Consider the following 23505-nt stretch of genomic DNA (forward strand, 5'->3'; position numbering starts at 1 on the left):
GTCTGCTTTAGAAAATAGAATTAGACAGTGCTTTGGATTACTTTTTATATTATTTAGAGTAAAAACATTGGTCTTTTTTGCTTTGTTGAATATTATAAAGTTGTTTGGGGTGTTCATTGAAGTGATATTTTATTGTAGTTCCGTATGGGTATGCCCATAGTATTGAATATTATGTTATTTTTCCCTTCATAATAATTGCTTTTCCATAATAAAAATGTAAGTTAGTTATCTGATTCTCATTCTTCAAGTTGCAGTGATCAATTGGATAACACACATCCAAACACCCACCTTAGATAGTCCTACAACCGCATATCAAGCAAGATAAGCAAAAGAAGAATTGATTCATGTAAAAGGTTTTTTGAATTCATGATGACTCCTACAATCATCACATTGTAAAAGTACTAGTCCTACATTTGAATCTTGCTCTCTCAATGCAATACAAAAGAAAAGCTCTAGGTTAACTTGCACCATGAACAACAATCACAATGAGAGATGAACAGAAGAACTAAAAAAGGGCTACTGTTTTATAAATCTAGCCTAGTCTAGACCACCAAACAAAATACACAAAAAAACATCCTGCCAAAAGATCACCATTCATAAACAAGAGAAAGAAGAGCCATCCATGATGCTCACCTTTTTCATCAGCCCTTTTATCTCACTCTCCAGTTTTCCTCTCATCTCCGGTGACAATGTATTTCCAGCCTTCTCCAACATCGAGTTCATCATTTCAAGATTCTTTTTTATTCCTGCCAGATCAGGCGGCTCACCATTTTGAGGAGGTTTCAGCGTTAAAGGAGTGTGTAGCGGGGGTTTCACCTGAATTGCAGAAGGAGCATTATATAGATGTTGAACCTGATAACTCACAAGGGCTGGCCAGAAAGGTCGATCTTTTTCCAAACATTGAACCACGTGTCCAACATAAGAAGGATTCACAAAAACAACTTCACCTGTTAGATTTTCACCCGACACCCTAGTCCCAAATTCATTCAATTCCCCATACTTACAAAATACAGAATTTAGATCTTGAGAAGAAGGCAGTGGATGATCTGGGGAAAACTTCAAAACGAGAGCTGTGCCTGTAACTTCTCCATTACCCTGGTGTACGACACTAGAAACGAGATTATCCTTGGGTGGTAATCGAATTTCTTCTATCGTTTTACTTATTTTCACAACTTTAACTTCATTTGAATTTCCGTTCAAATCTGGCATCGAAGTTGAACCCGTGACAGCTTGTTGATCCATTGGTTTGAAGCCAGAAGGACTTTTGATAGGAGTCTTGAAATTAACCACTGAATCAGCACCGGCGAGATGCTGAATCCTGTAATTAACAAGAGCTGGCCCAAAAGGTTGATCATTTTGTAGACGCCAAAATGCCTCTCCAGCACTAGAAGATTCAAGAAAAACCACTTGACCACTTAGATTTTCATTCAAAACTTGAGTTTCGGATTCAACCAATGCACCATACTTAGAAAATACTGAATTTAAATCTTGATTGGATGGTAAGGGATGATCTGGCGAAAACTTTAAGAGAAAAGCAGTACCTGTAACTTCTTCAATATCTTGCCGAACTCTGTTGTAACTGAGATCGATACATGCTACCCCAATTTCTTTACTTTTCTTAACTCTCCTCACATTATTAGCTTCTAGTTCATTTTCATTTAACTGTGGGATTATGGTTGAACCAGGGTTAGCCTGCAAGTATATGTTTTTTCTCTTTCGCCCTCTTTTTTTGGGTTCATGAATCAAACCAGCTGGAACAAGAGCCAGCTGGGGTTCACCATGGTTTCCTGAAAAAACAGAGGGGGTTGACACAGCTTGATTCGTGAAATGAGAGGCATGAAATTGATTTAATCCTTCCATGTCGTTCCTTTGAGGAATGTCAGGAATGTGAGGAATGACATGGAATGGAAATGAGTTCACGTGTCCATTCACAGTTGGCAGGGCATTAACATTGTGGAACGGAAACGGGTTCACGTGTCTGTTCACATTTGGCAGAACACTAGCATTGTGGAATGGGAAAGGACCCACGTTTCCATTCACATTTGGAGGGGGACTAACATTATAACTCCAGTTGGGCATAGAGGTGTTGCTTTCTGCAATTTTCTTTTTTATTATCGGCTTAAGTTTACAAGGCGGTGCTCCAGTTGCTGGCTTCTCTCCAAAACTAAAGGATGGACTTTGACATGTTACCTCTTCCATCCTCTTGTTTGCATTTGATTGAGCTTCACCATTAAGAGACACATCTTTCTTGCTCTTTATCGGCTTAAGGTTACAGGGCGGTGCTCCAGTCGCTGGCGGATATCCAAAACTAAAGAACGGACTTTGACCTGTTACCTCTTGCGTGCTCTTGTTTGCATTTGATTGAGCTTCACCATTAAGAGACACATTTTTCTTCCTCTTTATAGGCTTAAGTTTACAGGGAAATGCTCCAGTCACTGGTTGATCTCCAAAACTAAAGAATGGACTTCGACCTGCTACCACTTCTGTGCTCTTGTTTGCATTTGATTGAGCTTCACAATTAAGAGACACAGCATTTTGAAAATCTAAAATTAGTGAACCAAGATTGAAATTGTTTCCTGTTGGTAGCACGATGGTTTTGTCTTTCTTCTTTCTCACCTTTTTGGGTATAGTTTCTGGCAGGATTTGATGATTTGGCATCTTAATGGGGATTTCAGTGGAGATATCTTTGAAAGTGTGTTTCCTGAACCCAGATATGAAGGTCTTAACCGAATCAAAATTCTTACAAGCACATGAAAAAAGACAATCTTGAGCTGCAACTTGAAGTTGGGAAAGCACCTCAGACGTACATACAGCTGCTTCTTTACGTTTTCTGCCGCGCTTCTTTCCTGATTTCTTAACAGGTTGGCCATTAGTTTGATTCAAGTCAACTCCTCCATCGATATCCACTTTAGCTTCTTCAGTTCCATATTCTCCTGGATATGCCAGAAATTTGCTCTTTTTTCTATCTCTTATTTCACTGCAAAACCCACTTTCGTCAGTCTTTATCTTCGATGGAGTCCCATTTGCAGGCTTGAGTTGATGCATGGGAATTTGGCAATGCCCTAATGAGCGATAAAATGCAGACAAACAATTCTGCTTAACAACATAACCGATCTTGCTAGGCATAGAAATATCTCTTGCAAGATCTTTTATATTGTCAACAAACGTTGCAGGTTTAAATTCACTCACTGAAAGGTCACCAATATTACCCAATTTCTCCACCTTCATCTTAGAGAAACAAGAACAAGTGAACTCTGTTTTTACACGATGACCAAGCTCAGCCACAGCCTTCTCATAGGCATCAATAAATCTTCTGGCCTTACTTTGTGAAGGTATCTCTTCAAAATATCCAACGAAAGGTTTCACATTATACGCAAGGCACCAAATATAATTTCCACTACCAAAACATTTAACCAAAACATCACCTTCACTTGTGGGCCTATTTGCAACTTCTTTCGGTGCACTAGAAGCATCACAAACAATTCCAGGCCACCACGAGTCTCTCTGTTTCTTGATTAAAACCCACACAAAATCACCTACATTGACCTTAAATACTTCTTGACCAACATCAATATTACCCTTGACTTCATTTCCGTGCAAGACCCTATCGTTAACATTACCAACATTCTCCACTCCGTCCACTTTATTTACCACTCCACCGGTTAACTCCACAAAAAGGGAAATACCTTTCATACTAACATCTCCTTGACTACTCGAACCAATCGTGCTACTGGTTCCCGCAGACATGGGTTGAGACAACAGGTCGAAACGCTTAACATTACTACAGGAGTCAAAGCCACTACTTTCTAACACTGGTACTGACAAATTCTCAACACATTTTCCATTTCCCAAATCAAAAGACCTCGAAACTTCGGGAAACATCCCATCAACTAATTTCCCAACTCTATCTTGTTTAGATTTCACTACACCCTTATCAATTAGGGTTTCTGAGGTTTTTAGGGCTTCCATATAATTGACAACATCCAACAATAATTTAATACCAACTATTTCCAAGTTTCAGTATCACAAGTAGCATCCACTTTAAAGCAGAACTAAAATCACATTAAAAAAATACATTAGTGTTTCTTGAAATGTATAAAAATTTAAACTTTTTGATACCCAGATCATAAAAACCTAAAAAGATTGAATCTTTGATGTTGTAACATCAAATTAAACAAAAAAGGTTGAGTCTTGATTATCATTTTGGGCAGAAAATGCAAATGACATGATGAAAAATGAAAATAGAAAGAGGGGTTTTAGAAGAAAAATGAAATGCAAAAAGTACCTGACGATTAATTACATTTGCAGAGAGGTTAAAACTAAAATGAAAAATTAGGGCTCATTCATCCATCGACCTTGATTTGGGTAGGTTTGATTTTGATTTCGATCGGAGGGAATAATGAGAAGACTGAAGAGAAAGATACGGTTATGTACTTATGGTGGTGTTGTTTATTGAAAGTGTGTTTTGTTACATGTGTAAGTGGAGAGTGTGTTTTGTAAACAAAAACAGTATACACGAAACAGTTACACTGTATTGTTTAGATTATTTAGAGGTGGAAAAAAAATGAGAAAAGAGGAAAAAATTATAAAATACATTCTATAGATTTTTTGAAGTGTGGAAAGGGAATAAGTGGAAAGGATTAGGAGGGAGAGTGTAGTTGTTTTGTGTTTAAAAAGTTTTCATCTCATTTTTGAGGTGATTGGGAAAGAAAACTTTCTTTCCCTCTCTTCTCCTATCCTCTCTTAAGTTAACTAAACAATACAGCGTTAATGCGGTGTCGACGATTAGTGATGGTTTTGATCACTGATAGTCAATATAAAATTGATTGATGCAATGAGCATAAATGTAAAGGATATAGTGTAGTACTACAAAATATAAAAATTATGAAAACATATAAAAATAAAATAGATATATCAGAAAAAGATATTTAAATAATGAAGAAAGATAAAGGAGTAAATTAGGCTCATCTAACTATTTAGTTTGAAAAAAAAAAAGGAAAGACAAAATTTATTAGTAAATAAGTATAGGTATTTTGAAATGAAAATGATTAATTCTTTTAAAAAATTAACATAATCATCTTAATCATAAAATATAACATATGAAAAAATCAAAAAAAAAAAAAATTTAAAAAAGAGATTTAGTAAAATACACATTTCATCGTATTATAATTTAAATTGACGTAGGATAATTTTTGAAAAGATGTATTATTTCCTTTCTAAAAACACTTTAGAGTTTATATTTTTTATTGAAAAAATTTTAAAAATATAATATTAATTATTTAGATTAAACTAATTTCAAAATACTATTAACTTAAAACCGAATTAAATTACAAAATGTTTACCACATATTCGTTATAAGATTATGCATTTGTAACCCCAAATAAATGAATAACTTTATATCATATAATTAATATTATATATGTAAACTGCAAAAAATAGATGGTATTACATCTCATAGCATAACCTATGTTAAAAGAAAAATCAACTAGATAGTTACAAAATTGAGAAAATCAAAAATGATGAATTTTCTTAAAAGGATTTTATCCTTGTTAACTTGTATAGATATCAATGAAGTTCAGTGGCGGATCCACCATGTAATCAGGGTGGGGAAAGGACTACCCTCAAACAAAAAGTTCAAGTAAATATTTTTTTTATATATAAATTAGCCTCAACTCAAAACATAGTAATTTCTAATCTTACAAGCAAATCTGATATTTGAAGACCAAAAGTTATCAAGTTCTTGTCTATGTTGAAGCTTCAAAACCTTGTTTAAAGATGAATCAAAACATATATATCTTTCATCTTCAAGATTTGATATATTTGCAGGTACATATATATGTGCAGATAGGAAGACGAAGACATGTCCACGTATATCTATTTTGTTTCTTAGTATTTATTACGAGTATAATAAATCTTATAATTTATAATTTAGACCTTAAACTTTCATGTATAATTCAAAATCTACCCTTATATATATAGTTACGGAGTACGTCAAATGCATAATTTGTTTTTTAGTTTTATGTGTTTCGTATTTTAACAATTTGATCAATTATAGTTTGTTGTTTTGTTATGTTTTTATTAAAATTGTTTAGTTTAAATATTATAAAAAATTTGTGACTGTTGAAAAGTCATTAGCGTCAGTAAATATGGTTAAAAGAATTGGTCGGAAAAGTTGAAAGTATAAAATGATTGACAAAAATTTATTGTCAAGTCTTATAAAGCTTGAAATTTTCATAATTATGACTCTTTTCCTTTTATGTACTTATGTAATCTACTTTAGATACTTATACTTAATCATTGTTTAATGGTTTAATATGGATTTACTTAAAAATTTTGGCGTTACAATATATATATATATATATATTAGGCCCCCTACCCGATCAATGTCTGGATCCGCCACTGATGAAGTTCACACGACTTAACAAAATCTTAAATCTATTATTACAAGGCACATGCAATAATGCAACACCTAATAGCCTCTACAAAAAAATAGTGAAGTTTGTTAATCATAAATTCATAAACATTATGGATTTATGGGTATCTATTTACAATATTTAAAAGACTGTATTAACATTTTCGTGTGTTAATTATATATCTAAAAAGTATGATAAAATTATCAAAAATTAAAAGAGAGAAAGAAAGAAAGAAAGAAATTAATACATGGATTGAATTTCCAAAAAGTTGGTAAGTTTGTAATTCAATGGATTGAAATTAAAAAGCAAGATTCAAATATCAAATTTAAATTTTGACATTTGATTTTAATAAAAAATATATATATATATATAAGGATTGCCCAACTTAATTAGAGATCCTTTATGAGTCAGTGCCATCAAAAGCGGATTAGAATCCTTTAAAGTTGAGTTGGATCAACTTTAACTCTTAAATTAAAATTAGTAGTCAAGATTAGAACTTGATGCTTGAATCTTGACCCTTTATGTTAATCAAAAGTTAAAGTTGATCTAACTTTATACTAGCACGATACCTGCGCAATGCGGCGGTAATCGTGGCGGCAACGGTATGGTGGTAGGAGCAACTGTTGGTGGTGGAGACGGCGTCAAGCCGTGTAGATAATTGATGTAAAAGTAATTGATTTAAAAGGTTAATGAAGATATTTTAGAAGATAAAGGATTGATATTGTACTTTAATCATTAATGTTATTTTAGATAATTTCTCTATGTAACATTTAAAGAGGGTGTTGTTTTTTTTATTACATTGTATAAAATAGATTAGGTTTATAGTGGAACCAGGATTAAGAAATAGGGGTATTTTAGGTATAAAAAAGTGCTAAATTTCTTAAAATAGGATAATTCAATATGTTTTATAAGGGGTTATAGATATAAAGTTGGATTAAGGATCTCACTCCATCAAAAGCGGCTAGAAAATGGAAATGATTTAATGAATCATGGTAAGTGGGCTTCATATGGGCGGGCCCTCTAGTGATGCTATGACGAATTTAGCGTGGGTTAGTTACAAACTCACCATTCACAATATCTAGAGAAGTCTTGTTCTGATATTTTGTTTAAAATTGAAAGCAAAAAAACTAGGAATCATCTTTTGTTTGCAGATATTTGAACGTAGTAATTTGGTGGCTAACTACGTGATATAAAAGAAATTAAGGTTCTTGGGATATGATAATAGCACCCATAATAAGAGAGGTGAGGATCTTTACATAGTAAAGGGCTTACATATGTTTATGTAACTTAATTAGTCAATCTTTAAAGGTTGTCTGGTCTAATTTTATGAGTATGGTTTTCTTAGTTCGGGTTTTAGTGTCAAGCTGATGGTGGTTTGGTGTCAATATGCTTGTGATGCTTTGTATATATGCATTTCAAGAAAGAAACATGTATTGTCCAAGTTGCAATAAAGTATGTTATTGTTGTCTGTTTGCTACTCTTCTCTACATTACTATAGTCGATTATACTCGGCCTGAAAAATATGATACTAAACTCTTTACACTCTCTTATTTTTGTCTCTTCTCGCCGGAGGTCCGTTTAGAAGCAGTCTCGTTACTTTCGTGTAGACGCTAGACAGTTTACAGTTCACCCCTCATACCCTGTCTATAAGAGTTGGGTATTGCAATTTAGCAAATAAAAATATACATATTCATATTCTTTTATACTAATATATTTAACTCATTACAGTTCAAAAGCATTTTAAACAAACTCATATTTATTTCTTAATTCATTACAATCATTTTATCTTTCACGCACATAAAGGTTTCTCGGTTCAGTTCAAGTTGGTTGGTTTTGTTTTTTTTTTAATGTAATATTTATATCTAAATTTGGCATACTCGATTAAAAATAGATGTTGCATTTATCCCTTTATAGTTGGGATATGATTTGTTATATTTTAGGGAAGGATATAGGTTTACTCCTAACCATTTACTTATTATTATCTCCGGGCATAAGCCCTTCGTGATAATGTTTCATGCTAGGTGGTCTTATTATCTTGGTTCGGAGAGGTACATCGTCACTTTTCAATCTAGATACAGTTGCTAGCTTTGTAAGTCGGTAGCCTATAATATGCTTCGGCAGTTGAATGAGTTTTAGTTGTCTCAATTTTGATAGTTAACATGTGAATATAATATAACATAAACAATATATCAATCCATATGATCAATGATACTGAGATTTAATGATAATGATAATAGCAATATAGCATGTATAATCACATAATCAAAAATACTGAGATTTATCGATTAACATGAGAATTAAAGATATATAGCATGGTATACAATATAGATAATCTCATAATTTTAGTTCTTGTAGAATAAACTTTACATAAAAATGAATTAATACTGAAATATCTATTTAAAATAATTTCGCGTGAATAGTGAAGCACGTTGGCAGACAGCTGGCTAAGCAGCCTGCCTGCTTAGTTTTTTTTTTCCAGGTTGCGTGTTGCGTAGATATCAACTTGTCTTCTTGAGTTTTATATATATATCAACTTGTCTTTTAGTTTATGTGTTGCGTAGATATCAACTTGTCTTCTTGTGTTTATATATATTAGCGTGAATAGTGAAGCAAGCTGGCCAGCTGGCTCAGCAGCCTACCTGACTGCTTAGTTTTTGGTTTTTTTTTTTCGTTTTTTAGTTAGCGTGTTGCCGTAGATTTCAACTTGCCTTCTTGGTTTTTATATATATAATATACTTTTTAAAATAATTTTGGGTGAATAGTGAGGCATTCTTAGTTTTTTTTTCTCTTTACTAGTTAGCATGTTGTGTAGATGTTAACTTGTCTTTTTGGGTTTTATATATTATATTTTGATTTATATTATTATTTTTAGGATGATAACGTTTTACTGTCTCACACTTTAACTACTAAATATTTTGGAACTTTTTATTTTTACCATTAAAATTTTTATGTTTGATAATTCATGTTACATTGTTTTAGTCTTTTTTATTTGCACCATAAAAGTTTTAAGCTTCTAATCTTTATTTTTAAAAATAGCAACTTTTTATTTCACCGTTAAAGTTTTGTGTTTTAAAATGTACGTATTGCTTAAAGATGTGTTTTTTTTCCTAATGGTAACAGATGATATGTTATAATTAATGACCCGCATTCAAGTCTAGGTCCAATCGTTATCTCCGGCCAACAGCCGGGTATAACACTAGTTGAAAATAAAAGAAATGTGTTTATCTTGTATACTAAATATAAAATAAATTAAATAATATATGGTTTTTGGTTCGGTTCGGTTTTGGAAGTTGGTTTTGGAATATGAAACCAAAAACCGAACCGATCCGTTCAGTTTTTTAAAAACCAAAACCAAACCAATCGGTTTGGTTCGGTTTTCGGTTTTCTAGGGTTCAGTTTTTTTTTTGGGGTTTCGGTTTTTACTCACTCTTACAGCCTCAATGGTCTCCCCTAATAAACTCAATATACTGTCATATCATCGACACATCAACAAAATCTATTTCAATACAATATCCTCTCATTGACACCAAATACATTCGATACACTCCAAAATATTCACATCAAATACTCAATACATCCAATGATCTAATACATTTTAATACACTCCGAATACGAAGCACACCTAATGGTATGCACTGTATTCAAAGTCCAATACGCTTGAATACATCCCCGTTGGGGGTGATCTAATTTACGACCATTTATTGTACCAACTGTTAATGTGTTCGACCCAACAACATTACTCAAGTACACACCAGTATGTTAGAATAAGATATATAACTGACTCTATCAACCATAATTTGCAAAATTCACTTTAAAAACAGTCGAGAATATCAAATCGAGTACTTTATCCGCCATATAAAGAATGTCTAATACAATTGTTATGCACCGACATACAAATCAATGGTGACCAAATAATAACATTTTATATTGATGATTTAACAGTAATTGCTCAATTGACTTTTAAACCTATAGTTTATATAAATATAATGACCTTCGGTTTGAATGTTTGATATATGTTTGAAAGGGATCGATTATAAGGCTTCTATATGTATACAATATTGACACAAAATTTAACGTTGATATCAATTCTAAATACTTACCTATAACAGCTTATAAAAATTATACCCCTCTTTATTTTTTAAAAATTTTGAAAATTATTGTATTTGATATAACAGAAATCCTACCTTCTTTTTTTTCTAAATAACCCTCTCATTTATTATCTAATTTAATTTAATTATATTCTCTAATATACCTAATATACCTTAATAAAATAAATTATACCACCATATTCTTTCAACTCTTAATATAATTACATTAACTATTATATCAAGAAAAAAGTGAATATGAGACTGTTATGCACCCAACTTTTGTGAAAAATCTCTCACATACCAATATTTTAATATTTTGAATAAATGTTTGGTCCCCATGATTTTTTATGATTTAAAAAAGATATGTGAGAGGTTTTTCACCCAACTTAGGTGCCTAACAGCCTTATATTTCCTTCCCCTTATATCAATTACTTTTACATCAATAGCCCGACAGACACTAGCCACTACCACCACCACCAGTCGCCTCCGCTACCCGTTACCATCGAATTACCTCCATCATTGTTGCATTGTGCAGGTACCATGCAAGTTTAATATAATAATTAACTAGATTTTAGACTTGTGTCCAACACCTGGACACGGGGTTTACGATATTATGAATATTAGGTCTTCATACATTTAGGTCATAAAAGCTCATAATTTTTAAGATATACGGTAACAAGTGCTATACTTTGCAAGTTGTATTACAATAATCACAGGTTCCTCACTATTGGTGAAATTGTTTGTCGTAGTCATTCCACAAGGCACATGCTATAATAATTTTTCCATCATAATTGAAACCATTTGTACTCATAATGTGATATTATTATGAAAAATAATTAAGAATTAAAATATAAACATACTTGTGATCCTGTACTTAACATTCAAGTATATGTATTTGATCATGATACGGGCCCAAAACACGAATAAGTTTATTTTCAATCACATGTTCTATGTTTTCATATTTTTTGATAACATATATGACTCTTTATTTAAGTGACAATTGTAACTTTAAACATTAATACGCAAAACTAATATATATATATAAAGAAAAATTATGTACCTTTTTTATTGAGAGATAAAATGAATCTTAAATGGAGTTCATATTGATTTGGATTTAGAATTCAAGTAATCCTCTGTTGTAAATCGTGTTTTGTTCTGTGATCGTCCCATGTTTTATGATTCCTATTGTGTTTAGGATTAGAATGTTGTATATCGTCATCTGTTATTATGTTTGAGATTTGTATCTCGGGAGTTAATTTGATGAAATTGAGCGATTTGATTGGTTAATAAGTCATTAAGTTTTGAAACAATGTTTTGTATACAATATATCATATGTTGAAATTGTTCTAATTAATTAAATGATTGGAAATTTTAAAAAAAATTTCTCAAGTTGATGGTTAAAAATAAATATAAATTAAGCATTCAGGGTTAAAAAGTATAAATTGTTGATAGAAAAAATAAGAGTAAATTAATGAAACTTTTTTTACAAATTAATATAAAAATACTAATACAATTATATATTTGGATAATGATTAGTAGGATTATTAATTTATATTTAATCTAAATAATGACAAAAGCAAGAGTCAATTTGATAAAATTGAGCGATTTAATTGGTAAATAAGTCATTAGTTCAGCTGTCTTATAATACACGGGACTTACAACGTTATCGATATTTGATGTTAATTTATTATAGTTTAAAACTTAATATACTATTTTGAGTAATAAAACATGATCTATTTATCAACACTTTGAGTTTTATATTGAAATATTTTTAAAAATATGTTTATCAAAGTTGTTTACTCTTAAAATCTTAATATATTTACATTAAATTTTGTTTATTTATAATTAATTAATTTTATGTTTATATGCTAGAACATACTATTGAATATATATTAGTTATTATTCTATTGAGAAATATTAACTATTATTCAATTCGATATAGATTAACTATTATAATTTATTTATTTATTATATTAAAGTTATTGGGTAAAAAGTGTAAATTTGTGATGGAAAATAAAAAAGTGTAAACTAAAGTCAAAATTGAAAATAAAAGACAACTTTAAGAAATCAAGAGTTGTAAGTGGTCGATAAGTTATTAGACTGACTACTAGATTTTAGACCCGTGTCCAACACTGAACACGAGACTTATGATATTATTAATATCAGATCTTCATATGTTTAACAATTAAACTCATAAAAGTTTACAAATTTGAAGATATATATGATTCTAGGTGTTATATTTTGCAAGTTGTAATACAATAATTACATGAGACATATTGATGGATTTGTTTGTCAAAGTCATTCCACAAGGCAAATGTTACAGTAATTTCTATATTATAAAATTTTTTGAAACCAATTATACTCATAATGTGATATTAAACATACTTATGAAAAATTAGAGAAAAATCGAGAGTTGTGATTGGTTAATAAACAAATTAATTAAATGATGAAATATTATAAAAAATATTCTCAAGTTGATGAGACTAAATATTATAAAAAATATAAATTAAGTATTTATGGACTAAAAAATATAAATTATTGATGAAAAACAAAAAAGTGTAATTAGTGAGACTTTTGCTACAAAAATTAATAATGATTATTAGGATTTTGATGACATAAGCGAGAATCAATTTGACGAAATTAAGCGATGTGATTGGTCAATAAGTCATTAGTTCAACTGTTTTAGGCTCGTGTATAATACACGAGGCTTACGATGTTATCACTGTTAGATGTTTTTATTATAATTTAAAACATAATGTACTATTTTGAGTAATAAAAATTGATCGATATATCAACACTTTGAGTTTTATATTAAAATATTTTTTCAAATATATTCATCGAAGTTGTCTTAAAATGTTAATATATTTACATCAAATTAATTAATTAATTTTATGTTTATATGATAAAACATACTATTGGATATATATTAGTTATTATTCAATTGGATATATATAGAGATTATTTTATTGGATAAATATTAACTATTATTTTATTAGATATATATTAACAATTATTATTTATTTAATATATTAAAATTATTGGATAAAAAGTGTAAATTTGTGATGGAAAACAAAAAAGTATAAATTTAAGTCAAAATTGAAAACAATGGTAAACTTTAAAAATTTGAGAGCTGTGATTGGTAGATAATTTATTAGAGCAACTGTGCTTTAGTATAATAAAAGAAAAGATGGTACAAATATTACTTCTTTTTATTGATACTAATCTATTTATATTTATAAAATATATGTTTATTAATTTAATTATTTATTTATCTCTTTTTACCGATTTAGATATAAATTGTTAATTCTTTAGTTGTACGTAGTTATCCTTGTAGGTATCTGTTTATCTCTTTATCAACTTAAATATACAGTAATTTATTAATAATAATTGTAGGTAGTAATCTTTGTAGGTGATCGACTTATCTTTGTATTATTTATCTAATAATTCGACCATTTGATAATTTATTTGTTAATTTGTTACCATATAATATAAATTAATTATGACATCATCAAATTTTGATTTAATGGAATCGAGTCTTATGATTGATTAATAAGCTATTAAGTCAGTTGTCTTTTAGTATATATAAAGATGCTTTAGCATAATAAAAAAAAGATAATACTAAACAACAACAACAACAATTAAACTAGATCAATACCCGGTCGGTGACCGGGTTACCAAGTAAATTTATAAGCATTTTATTCAGAAATAAAATTTATTATGAAATCGAGTATAATGTTAAATAAAGTCATAAATTTGCACAACTTTTGATATAAGATATATAGAGTCGGTTTGATATATATTAAGATTGTCAATACTCGACTTTACCCGAAATTTGATTTGAAACCGACTCAGAAAATTGGGTTAGGGTTGTGAATCTCGACCTAGTAACCCGCCAACTTGACTTTTTGTGGGCCAGGGTTGGGTTGACCATTTGGTTTAATAAGTCAATTCGTTAACCTAAATATAATTTCATTTATATAATGTTTTTTAATAGGTCAATCCATCAACTTACTTGATCCAAAACCCACAACTCATTTTGATTTCAATTCAATCCGTCAACCCACCAATCTATATTACTTGAGGTCAACTCACTAACCCATTTAACATGTCAACCCACCAATCCATGTGATATGAAATTAACCCACTAACCCATTGCAAACCCGATTTTTTTGTGTTGGTGGCCGGGTTCGGTTTGACAGCAGGTTGAGATTTTCAAGTCGATTTTGATATCAAGTCAGGTTCAGGTTGGTTATTTTCAACCCGTTAATCCAAATCAGTTAACCTAAACCTGTTATAATTATGTAAATAATTATAAACATATTTATTTTAGCTTTTGTTCTATATAAAGTTATTTATCCGTGCATTGGAAATTTTAAAGTCGATCTTTGGTGAAGTAGACCATCGTCACCCTCACCCGATTTCATACGTAAATTTATAAGCATCATTTTTAAATTTGATTTAACTAAAATTTAAATCTTTTGATAAATTATTAACCATGTTACGCATTGTGGGGATACGATTCTTGTTTATATTTTCGCACCGTATTTATACATTGTATCTGTAATATCTATAATTTCCAATTTTGATTCTTGATTTTCGATATTGATTTTGGTTTCACATTTCATGTTGTAGAATTGACCAACTCTAAATTGAAGTAAGCTATTGTTTGTTAATTGAACATCCTTACTTTTCCCCGTATTTCATTTCAGTTGGAATTACCAATTAATAGAGAAATAAGGTTATCTTGAAGTTCCAAATGATATTAAAATTAAAAGGCATATTTTTTTAATATTATTATGGTTCTAAATTTAATAAAAGTACATTAAATACCTTAAATACCGGTCACTTTTTATAAAAACAAAATTTCAATTGTAAATACCATACGTTTAAGTAATTACAGTTTACAACATAGTTATGTTAGTTAAATACATCTACTGGTACTAAATTAATATTGTGATTAAAAAAATAAATAAATAAAATTATTCAATATATAAACCTAAAAGAGTTGTATATTCATTAACTTTCTAATATTAATCTATAAATGACTTTTATTTTTATGCTGAGGTTTACTTTTTTAGTTTATTTTGAAAGGTAAAAAATAAAGAGTAAGTATTAATATTTTTTTTAGGGAAATGCTAAATACAGCCCCTAAGGGTTGTATTTAACGTGCATAAAAAAACTTGTACCTTCCATATTAAAAGTCCGCCTCCTGATTTTCATGGTAAATGTACAAACAATTTATGCACCTTAAACACAGCCCTAAGGGCTGTATTTAGCAAACCCCATATTTTTATGTTATTATAAATATTTATGGGGATACTTTGAAATGAGAAGTGTTATGTTTTTTTTAATGATATAAACTCAAATGTCATATAAATTGTTAAGTATAATGTAATTAATTATGAAATTGTGATTGATGAGTATGTTGTTACTGATCATTGTCGTGTTTCTTTTTTGGTACACAAATTCAAAACTTCTAAGAATAATTAGCATTAGTATTATTAATATGCAATTAAATAGTTACCATGTTTATTATCTTTTGACTTTTAGATTTTAGAAAGTTGACTTTGAATTTCAAAGGTCAAGATTTAAAAGCTTATGATTTTCAATGGCCAAGATCAAAAGTTTAAAATATTTTTTTCTCTTAACTATGGTGGCCATATATATATATAATTGTGTGACAATCTATCATCGGTCAGTTGATGGAAGTTTATAATAATACCTAATTGCACACAAAGATAACAACACCACAACGGTTTAATTAATGTAAAACCAATAAAGCAAGATCATTAAATTTTAGGTTTTGAAATCCAAATTTAATAGTTACACACATATGGTCTGAATCAGATAAGAACCAATAAGATGAAAACTCGAAAACGATAAAAAAAAAAAAGAAACTGCAAGATTATGAATCTCGATCTCTCTGTCCAATTTTAACTGTTTTAATTTGACTTTCAAAGTCTTTTTTTTTTAAAAATTTGATCGTAAATATCTTTGTATGTATTTTATAATAGTTGATGAAACTTATCATTGAAAAGTATATCAAAAACTCAATCGATTCATATATTTTATATCAAGTATTGTATGACACAACAAAAGATAATTACGGTGAAAGTTAAAAGAAAAAGATTTTAAAAGTCAAAATAGACATTTAAAATAGAACGGAAGGAGTAATTGATATGCGAACATGTTCGTATATATGGTCACTATATAGGTGAAAAATCAAATAGATATAAGAGTTCAAAACATGGTAACACAATGCCTCACCTCAAAGCAATATCAAAACTATGATATCAAAAACCGTCGTCCGTCGAAACTCAAAACGTTGCCAAAAGACAACATACTGTAGGTTGTCCGAAGATGCCAAAAACTACCATATATCTTATGCTGCGATTATTAGTTCATACCTTTAAAAGATTAAGTAATGTCTCATAAAAGATTAAAAGGTACATTAAATAATAGATTATGCATCGGTCATGCGTGTATACAGATACAATGAATTGTAATAGACAACCAAACATTAAAGTTGACTTCCAAAACAATAGTTTACTAGTTTTTGTTCGTTTTGATAATAGAGGGAAATATAAAATTAACATAGAAGAAAAAAGGGGAATGAGAGATGGAGGAAAGAATATAAAAATTTAGTGAATACTTCTAAGATTGGCGTATTCAAACCATGTATATACACAGTATTTGCAAATGGACAAAATCTTTCATATATATTTTTCTAAAAACTCAAAAATCCCCGTGTAAAAGTATGAGCGAACTAGGATATATTGTGCGAATCGTGAAGGTGAATGTGCGGAACGTGATGCTAAGGGCGATGATCATTCGCAGACTGCAGTGTGTTACATCCCCATGGTACGATAAATTATCCCATGTCATATCTAAGTCGACAAGATTTTGTCGTTCTTTCCCTATTGCGTTTAAAAAAATAGTTCAAAGTGACTACTTTTAAAATATGATTAACAAATTATTGTCTTGAATAAACACTTAGGCGTGTCTCCACGAAAAAATAATTAAGTAGAATTAACAATCACTAGAACGATGTCCGTACAAGGCGGCAGTAGTAGTGGTGGCAGCGACTATTGGTGGTGGTGGCGGCGGCTTGAGTAGTGTAGGTTGATATTAATATGATTGATATAAAGGTGGTAAATTAGTATGATAAGAGTTTAAAGTGTAAATTAGTTCATTAAGAATTTATTACAACTTTTTCTAAAAAGGGGTTCATTATGGGTAGATAGGTCATTTCGCGTGTCCCATTTTTTTCTAAACTATTTCCAAAAGCAAAAGAGATTATAGTTTTTATTCAGTAGTACTAGCACAATATCTGCGTAATACAGTGTCTGTTGTGGCAACGAAGGTGTGTTGGTGTCGGCGTCGACGAGTGGTGTAAATATTTGATGCAAAAATAATTTACTTGAAGGGGTTAGTGAAAATATTTTAAAATATAAGAGACTAATGGTGTAATTCATTAAAGATAAGATGATCATTACGGATAAATTTTTTCAAACAAGAGGTTCATTAACAATACTTTGATCAATTTACAAGTAATTTTTTTTTTCTTTCTAAAAATGTAAGTGTAGATAATTTACATATAGTACCGAAGTAAAGATAAGTAACCTTATATAGTTATTTCGAGACACATTGTAGAATATATACTTAGAGGGGTTTTATATAAATAGATTGTAAATATAGGGATTAGAAATGTAATTTAGTTTGTTAGTCGGTTACAAAATAGATTAGTAGTATAAAAGCAGAATGTATGTATTTCTTTGAAAGTAAGTTTTCATTTTTCATTAATCAATACAAATTTTATTTCATAGTTCTTCATGGTATCAGAGCACACAGGTCTTCAAAACAAAACCCTAGTTCATTTCTAATCAATTTTCCGGTTTATTTTTCGATCAAATTACTGATCAATTGCCGTTATTGATTTAGGTTTTCTATTTTCCTTGTGTTTCGATCAGAATCCTAATCATTTTCATATATTGATTTTTTCAAAATTAGGGTTTTAACTAATTCCGGTCAAACTGGACCTAATTTCGCAAATACATACAACATCAATGATCCTTTGAGCCTGAATAATTCTGATCATCCTGAAATGCTTTTAACTAACACTCCTTTCAATGGTAGTAACTTTTTTGGTTGGAGTCGTAATATAAAAACGGTGTTGGGAGCAAAATTGAAGTTAGGGTTCATTGATGGAACTTGTTCTAAACCAAATGATGTGGCAGATTCACAGAGATGGATTCGTTGTGATTTTATGGTTATATGCTAGATCTTGAATTCTATGACTCTTGAATTAGCAGATGCTTTCATGTATGCTCAATCTGCCAAAGAGCTTTGGACTGAAATTACTGAACGCTATGGTCAAAGCAATGGTCCTCTTATATTTCACCTAGAAAGGGAATTAAGCAAGATCTCTCAAGGTAATCTTTCTATTGCATCCTATTTCAATAAATTGAAGAGGTGTTGGGATGAATTACATAATTTGAATGGTATACCTACTTGAAATTGTGGAAAGATGAATGAATGTACTTGTGGTTTACTTGATAAGTTCACTGAAATGGATAGTAAATCTAAGCTAATGCAGTTTTTGATGAAATTGATTGATGAATATGAAACGGTTAGGAATCAGATTTTGCCATTGGACAAGTTACCTTCTGTTAATAAGGCCTACTATATTGTTTAGCAAGTTGAGAAACAAAGACAGGTGACATGTCATCATGTTGACCCTATTGCTTTCTTTGTTAATAATAATAACAAAGAGCCTTATCATCCCAAAAGAGAGCCTTGTCATCTTGTTGACCCTATATTGTTCTGTCATCCTTTTATGGACATAAAAAGGGATTGGATTAATGATACTGGAGTCACTGATCATATGTCTCCCAATCTTGATTTGTTTCACTCTATTGAAACTTTGTCTAAACCTATACTTGTTCATTTTCCTGATGGTAGATATAAACAAGTTACTATTATTGGCAAGGTTAAACTCACTCCTCATCTTACTTTAGAAAATGTCTTCTATGTTCCTGAATTTCAAGTAAATCTCCTGTCTATTGGAAGTTTAATTCATTCAAACAAATTTTCTGCTCACTTTTACTCTGATGATTGTATCTTCCAGGACCCTTCAACTAACCAAATTGTTGCAGTTGGGAAAGGGTCCAAAAGGCTTTACATCTGCAAGCCTTCTCATGATATGGAAGCTTTTAATCTTTCTGTGTCAGAATTTTGTGATGCTCACAAGAATTCTATTCCTTTTGTTTGCTTGAATAAGACTGCTTATAGCAACTTTGTAATGCCCAAATATGATGTTGATTTGGACATTTTTCATGCTAGACTTGGACATTCCTCTTTGTCCAAGCTAATACATGTTGATGCTTGTAAACAATTTGATACTTCTCAATTTCATTGTAAAAGTTGCATGTTGTCTAAGTCTAATAGACTTCCTTTTCCTAATAGTTCTACTGTTTCTGCTAATATTTTTGATCTGGTCCATATGGATTTATGGGGACCCTATAAGACTCCTTCCTTAAATGGTGCTCATTATTTCTTCACTATTGTTGAAGATAAAAGCAGAGCCACATGGACTTACTTAGTTCATACTAAAGATCAAATTGTTTCCATTGTTTCTTCTTTTTGTAAACTATGTTGAAACACATTTTCAAAAAAAAAAGTCAAAACCATTAGATCTGACAATGGGACTGAACTTGTCAATAAGAATTTCCTTACTTATTTTCAGTCAAAAGGCATTTTACATCAAAGATCTATGGCTTACACACCTCAACAAAATGGTGTGGTGGAAAGAAAACATAGACACTTGTTGTTAGGTCTATTAGACTTCATGCCAATTTGCTTCTTAAGTTTTGGGGAGATTATATTCTTGCAGCCACTTATCTCATCAATAAGATGCCAGTTAAGAAATTATCTTGGAAAACACCTTATGAGGTTTTACATGGTAAATCTCCTGATTATGATAATCTAAGAGTTATAAGGTGTCTTTGCTATGCCACTGTTCCTAAACCTTTCAGAGATAAATTTCAAAACAGGGCATGGAAATGTGTTTTTCTGGAATATCCTCCTTGTAATAAAGGATATACTTTGTATAATCTTGAGTCCCATGAAACTTTTGTAAGTAGAGATGTTATTCTCAAGGAAACCATTTTCCCATTTAAAGATCTTTCTGTTTCAAAGGATTTACATACTCATCATATTACTGAATTTCCTTCCTTTGACACTAAAGAATTACAATCCATTGAAAGTCCTACTTCCCTTCCTACTGATGTTATTATACAACATCATATCAGTCCTGAAAATTCTAATTCCTCTGCTATTCCTCAAGTTCAAATTTCAGCTTCTCAATCACTGCATCCTAATGGTGTATCTTCTTCTAATCCTACTCCATCTGTTAGAAGGTCTAATAGGAATCCCACTCCTTCTGTTTGGATCAAAGATTTTGTAGCTTCTGCTGCTATATCCTCTAAGGTCACTTATCCATTATTCACCCCTGAAAACATCAAATCTATCCCTCAAGACCATTTGGCCTTTTTAGCCAATGTCATGGCTATTCATGAACCTTCTACTTATTCAGAGGCATCTCATCATCCTGAATGGATTAAGGCCATGGAAACTGAATTGGCAGCTCTTGAGAATAATGATACTTGGATTCTTACTTCTTTACCCGAGGGACACACAACAATTTCTTCTAAATGGGTGTATAAGGTGAAATACAAAGCCAATGGAGAGGTTGAAAGATTTAAAGCAAGATTGGTGGTTAAGGGTTTTGTACAGCAACAAGGTTTAGATTACAAACATACATTTTCTCCAGTTGCTAAACTGGCCATTGTTAGAGTTTTGATTGCAATGGCTACTGCTAAATCTTGGCCATTACACCAATTGGACATCAATAATGCTTTTTTGCATGGGTATATAGAAGAAGATATTTACATGTTACCTCCTGATGGTGATACCAAAGCAAAATCTGGAGAGGTTTGTAAGCTTAAAAGATCACTTTATGGTCTTAAGCAGGCTTCTAGGCAATGGAATCTAAAGTTTTCTAAATTTCTATCTACCCTGGGTTTTTCTCAGTCTAAACATGATTATTCCTTGTTCATAAGGCATTATCATGGTAACATAGTCATAGCTCTAGTTTATGTGGTTGATGTGCTTTTGATTGGGAATTGTGAATAAGAAATTATGGATATTAAAGCTGCTTTGGATGCTAAATTTACTATTAAAGATTTGGGTCTTGCCAAGTATTTTTTGGGCATTGAAATTTGCAGGACAAACACTGGTACCTATCTAAATCAAAGGAAATACATCCTGGATTTGCTCCAGGATTCTGGTCTTGATAGGAATCAAGGATACAGAGGTACAAGCCTATAGAACAAATCCTATTCAAGTAAGGTCGTTCCAGGATTCTGGTCTTACTGCTGCAAAACCTGCTCCTACTTCGTTTCCCACTCATTTAAAACTCAATTCAAAGGGAGGAAAACCACTTTCATCTGAAGATTCCTACAGAAGATTCATTGGCAGACTTTTATACTTAACCATGACCAGACCTGACATATCATATCCTGTTCAACACTTGAGTCAGTTTGTTTCTGCACCTACTCATGATCATATGCAAGCTGCAAGACATTTATTGAGATATTTGAAAGGAACAGTTTATGAAGGGTTATTTTACCCAGTTCAAACTAATTTGCAGTTGACTGGTTTTTCTGATGTTGATTGGTCTTCTTGTGTGATGACAAGAAGGTCCTTAACTGGTTACTATATATTTTTGGGTCATTCCTTAGTTTCTTGGAAGACAAAGAAACAACCAACTGTTTCTCGATCATCTATTGAAGCTGGATATCGCAGCATGGCTGCAACCACTTGTGAACTTCTATGGTTAAGCTTCTTACTAAAAGATTTGGATATTCCTGTCAAACTTCCCATTACTCTGTTTTGTGACAATAAATTTGCTCAACTTATTGCTGCTAATCCATGTTATCATGAGAGAACAAAGCATTTGGAGATAGATGTATACTTTATTAGAGACAAAATTCAAAAAGGATTTTTGCAGATTGCTCACATTCCTTCTAATTTACAGCTAGCAGATCTTATGACCAAGCCATTATCCCAGGCTCAACATTTCATTTTGAGTTCCAAGTTGGGTTTGTCTAAGCCTCCAACTTGAAGGGGATGTAGAACATATACTTAGAGGGGTTTTATATAAATAGATTGTAAATATAGGGATTAGAAATGTAATTTAGTTTGTTAGTCGGTTACAAAATAAATTAGTAGTATAAAAGCAGAATATATGTATTTCTTTGGAAGTAAGTTTTCATTTTTCATTAATCAATACAAATTTCATTTCATAGTTCTTCACACATGTATCAAACTACTTGGCTCAACAACTTCTTGGTACATATATTGTTTGGTCTTATTGGCATTTTCAAATAATTCACGACACGTTCCATTGTCTTTCTTCTTTTAGCGTCGTTGTCTTATCATCTAATCTTCGTAGGAATCTTGCACTATTATTCTTTAACTCACTTTTTACTAATTTGTTTGGATTTCCATTGTCTTCACCTTAGATGCTAATTAATGGCATCACATCTACAATGTCTACTCCAAAAGCAACACTTTCTTCTGTTTGGAGTTATTGCATCTTTATTCGTCTTTCACTCGTCATTCTTACGGGAAAGTTTGTAGAATTGTGATACAGTATATCAAGTTATATCTCTAATTAAGAATTGATCATTGGACAACTAGGTATTAAATATCAATTAATCATAAAAAGTTTCGTAATAGTCGATCATTGAGAGACAAGTGAATTTGGTTTAAACCTTTTGAAATACGAGTAGTTTGTATTTTAGGTACCAATGGATTATTGGAACATGTGTTTCAAACTTGTACTACTTTAAGTTTTCGTTCGTATATTATCTTTTGTAAAATGAGTACATTTTATAAATACTAGAACGGTACCAATCCACACGATGTGACGGTATAATGGT

The 23505-nt window shown here is 30.9% G+C and overlaps 1 protein-coding gene across 2 annotated transcripts; it reads right to left on the reverse strand.

Moving 5' to 3' along the window:
- Positions 1 to 323: 323 nt before the first annotated feature.
- LOC122580426 lies at positions 324 to 4480 on the reverse strand. 2 transcript variants are annotated; one of them, XM_043752696.1, is made up of 3 exons: positions 4286 to 4480; positions 1542 to 4052; positions 1107 to 1384 (listed from the first exon to the last, which is right to left on the reverse strand). In XM_043752696.1, exons 2-3 carry the CDS (start codon positions 3967 to 3969, stop codon positions 1197 to 1199), a joined length of 2616 nt encoding a protein of 871 aa, XP_043608631.1. In that variant the 5' UTR covers positions 3970 to 4052; positions 4286 to 4480; the 3' UTR covers positions 1107 to 1196. The 2 variants fall into 2 exon arrangements, with proteins under 2 accessions (XP_043608629.1, XP_043608631.1); XM_043752694.1 differs by having other exon boundaries at positions 324 to 4052; positions 4286 to 4473.
- Positions 4481 to 23505: the final 19025 nt, after the last annotated feature.

This window comes from Erigeron canadensis, chromosome 8, assembly GCF_010389155.1.
Source record: "Erigeron canadensis isolate Cc75 chromosome 8, C_canadensis_v1, whole genome shotgun sequence".
NCBI lineage: Eukaryota > Viridiplantae > Streptophyta > Magnoliopsida > Asterales > Asteraceae > Erigeron > Erigeron canadensis.

Coding starts and splice junctions, on each gene's coding strand:
- LOC122580426 (XM_043752694.1), bottom strand. CDS start 3,969: ATGGAAGCCCTAAAAACCTCAGAAACCCTAATTGATAAGGGTGTAGTG.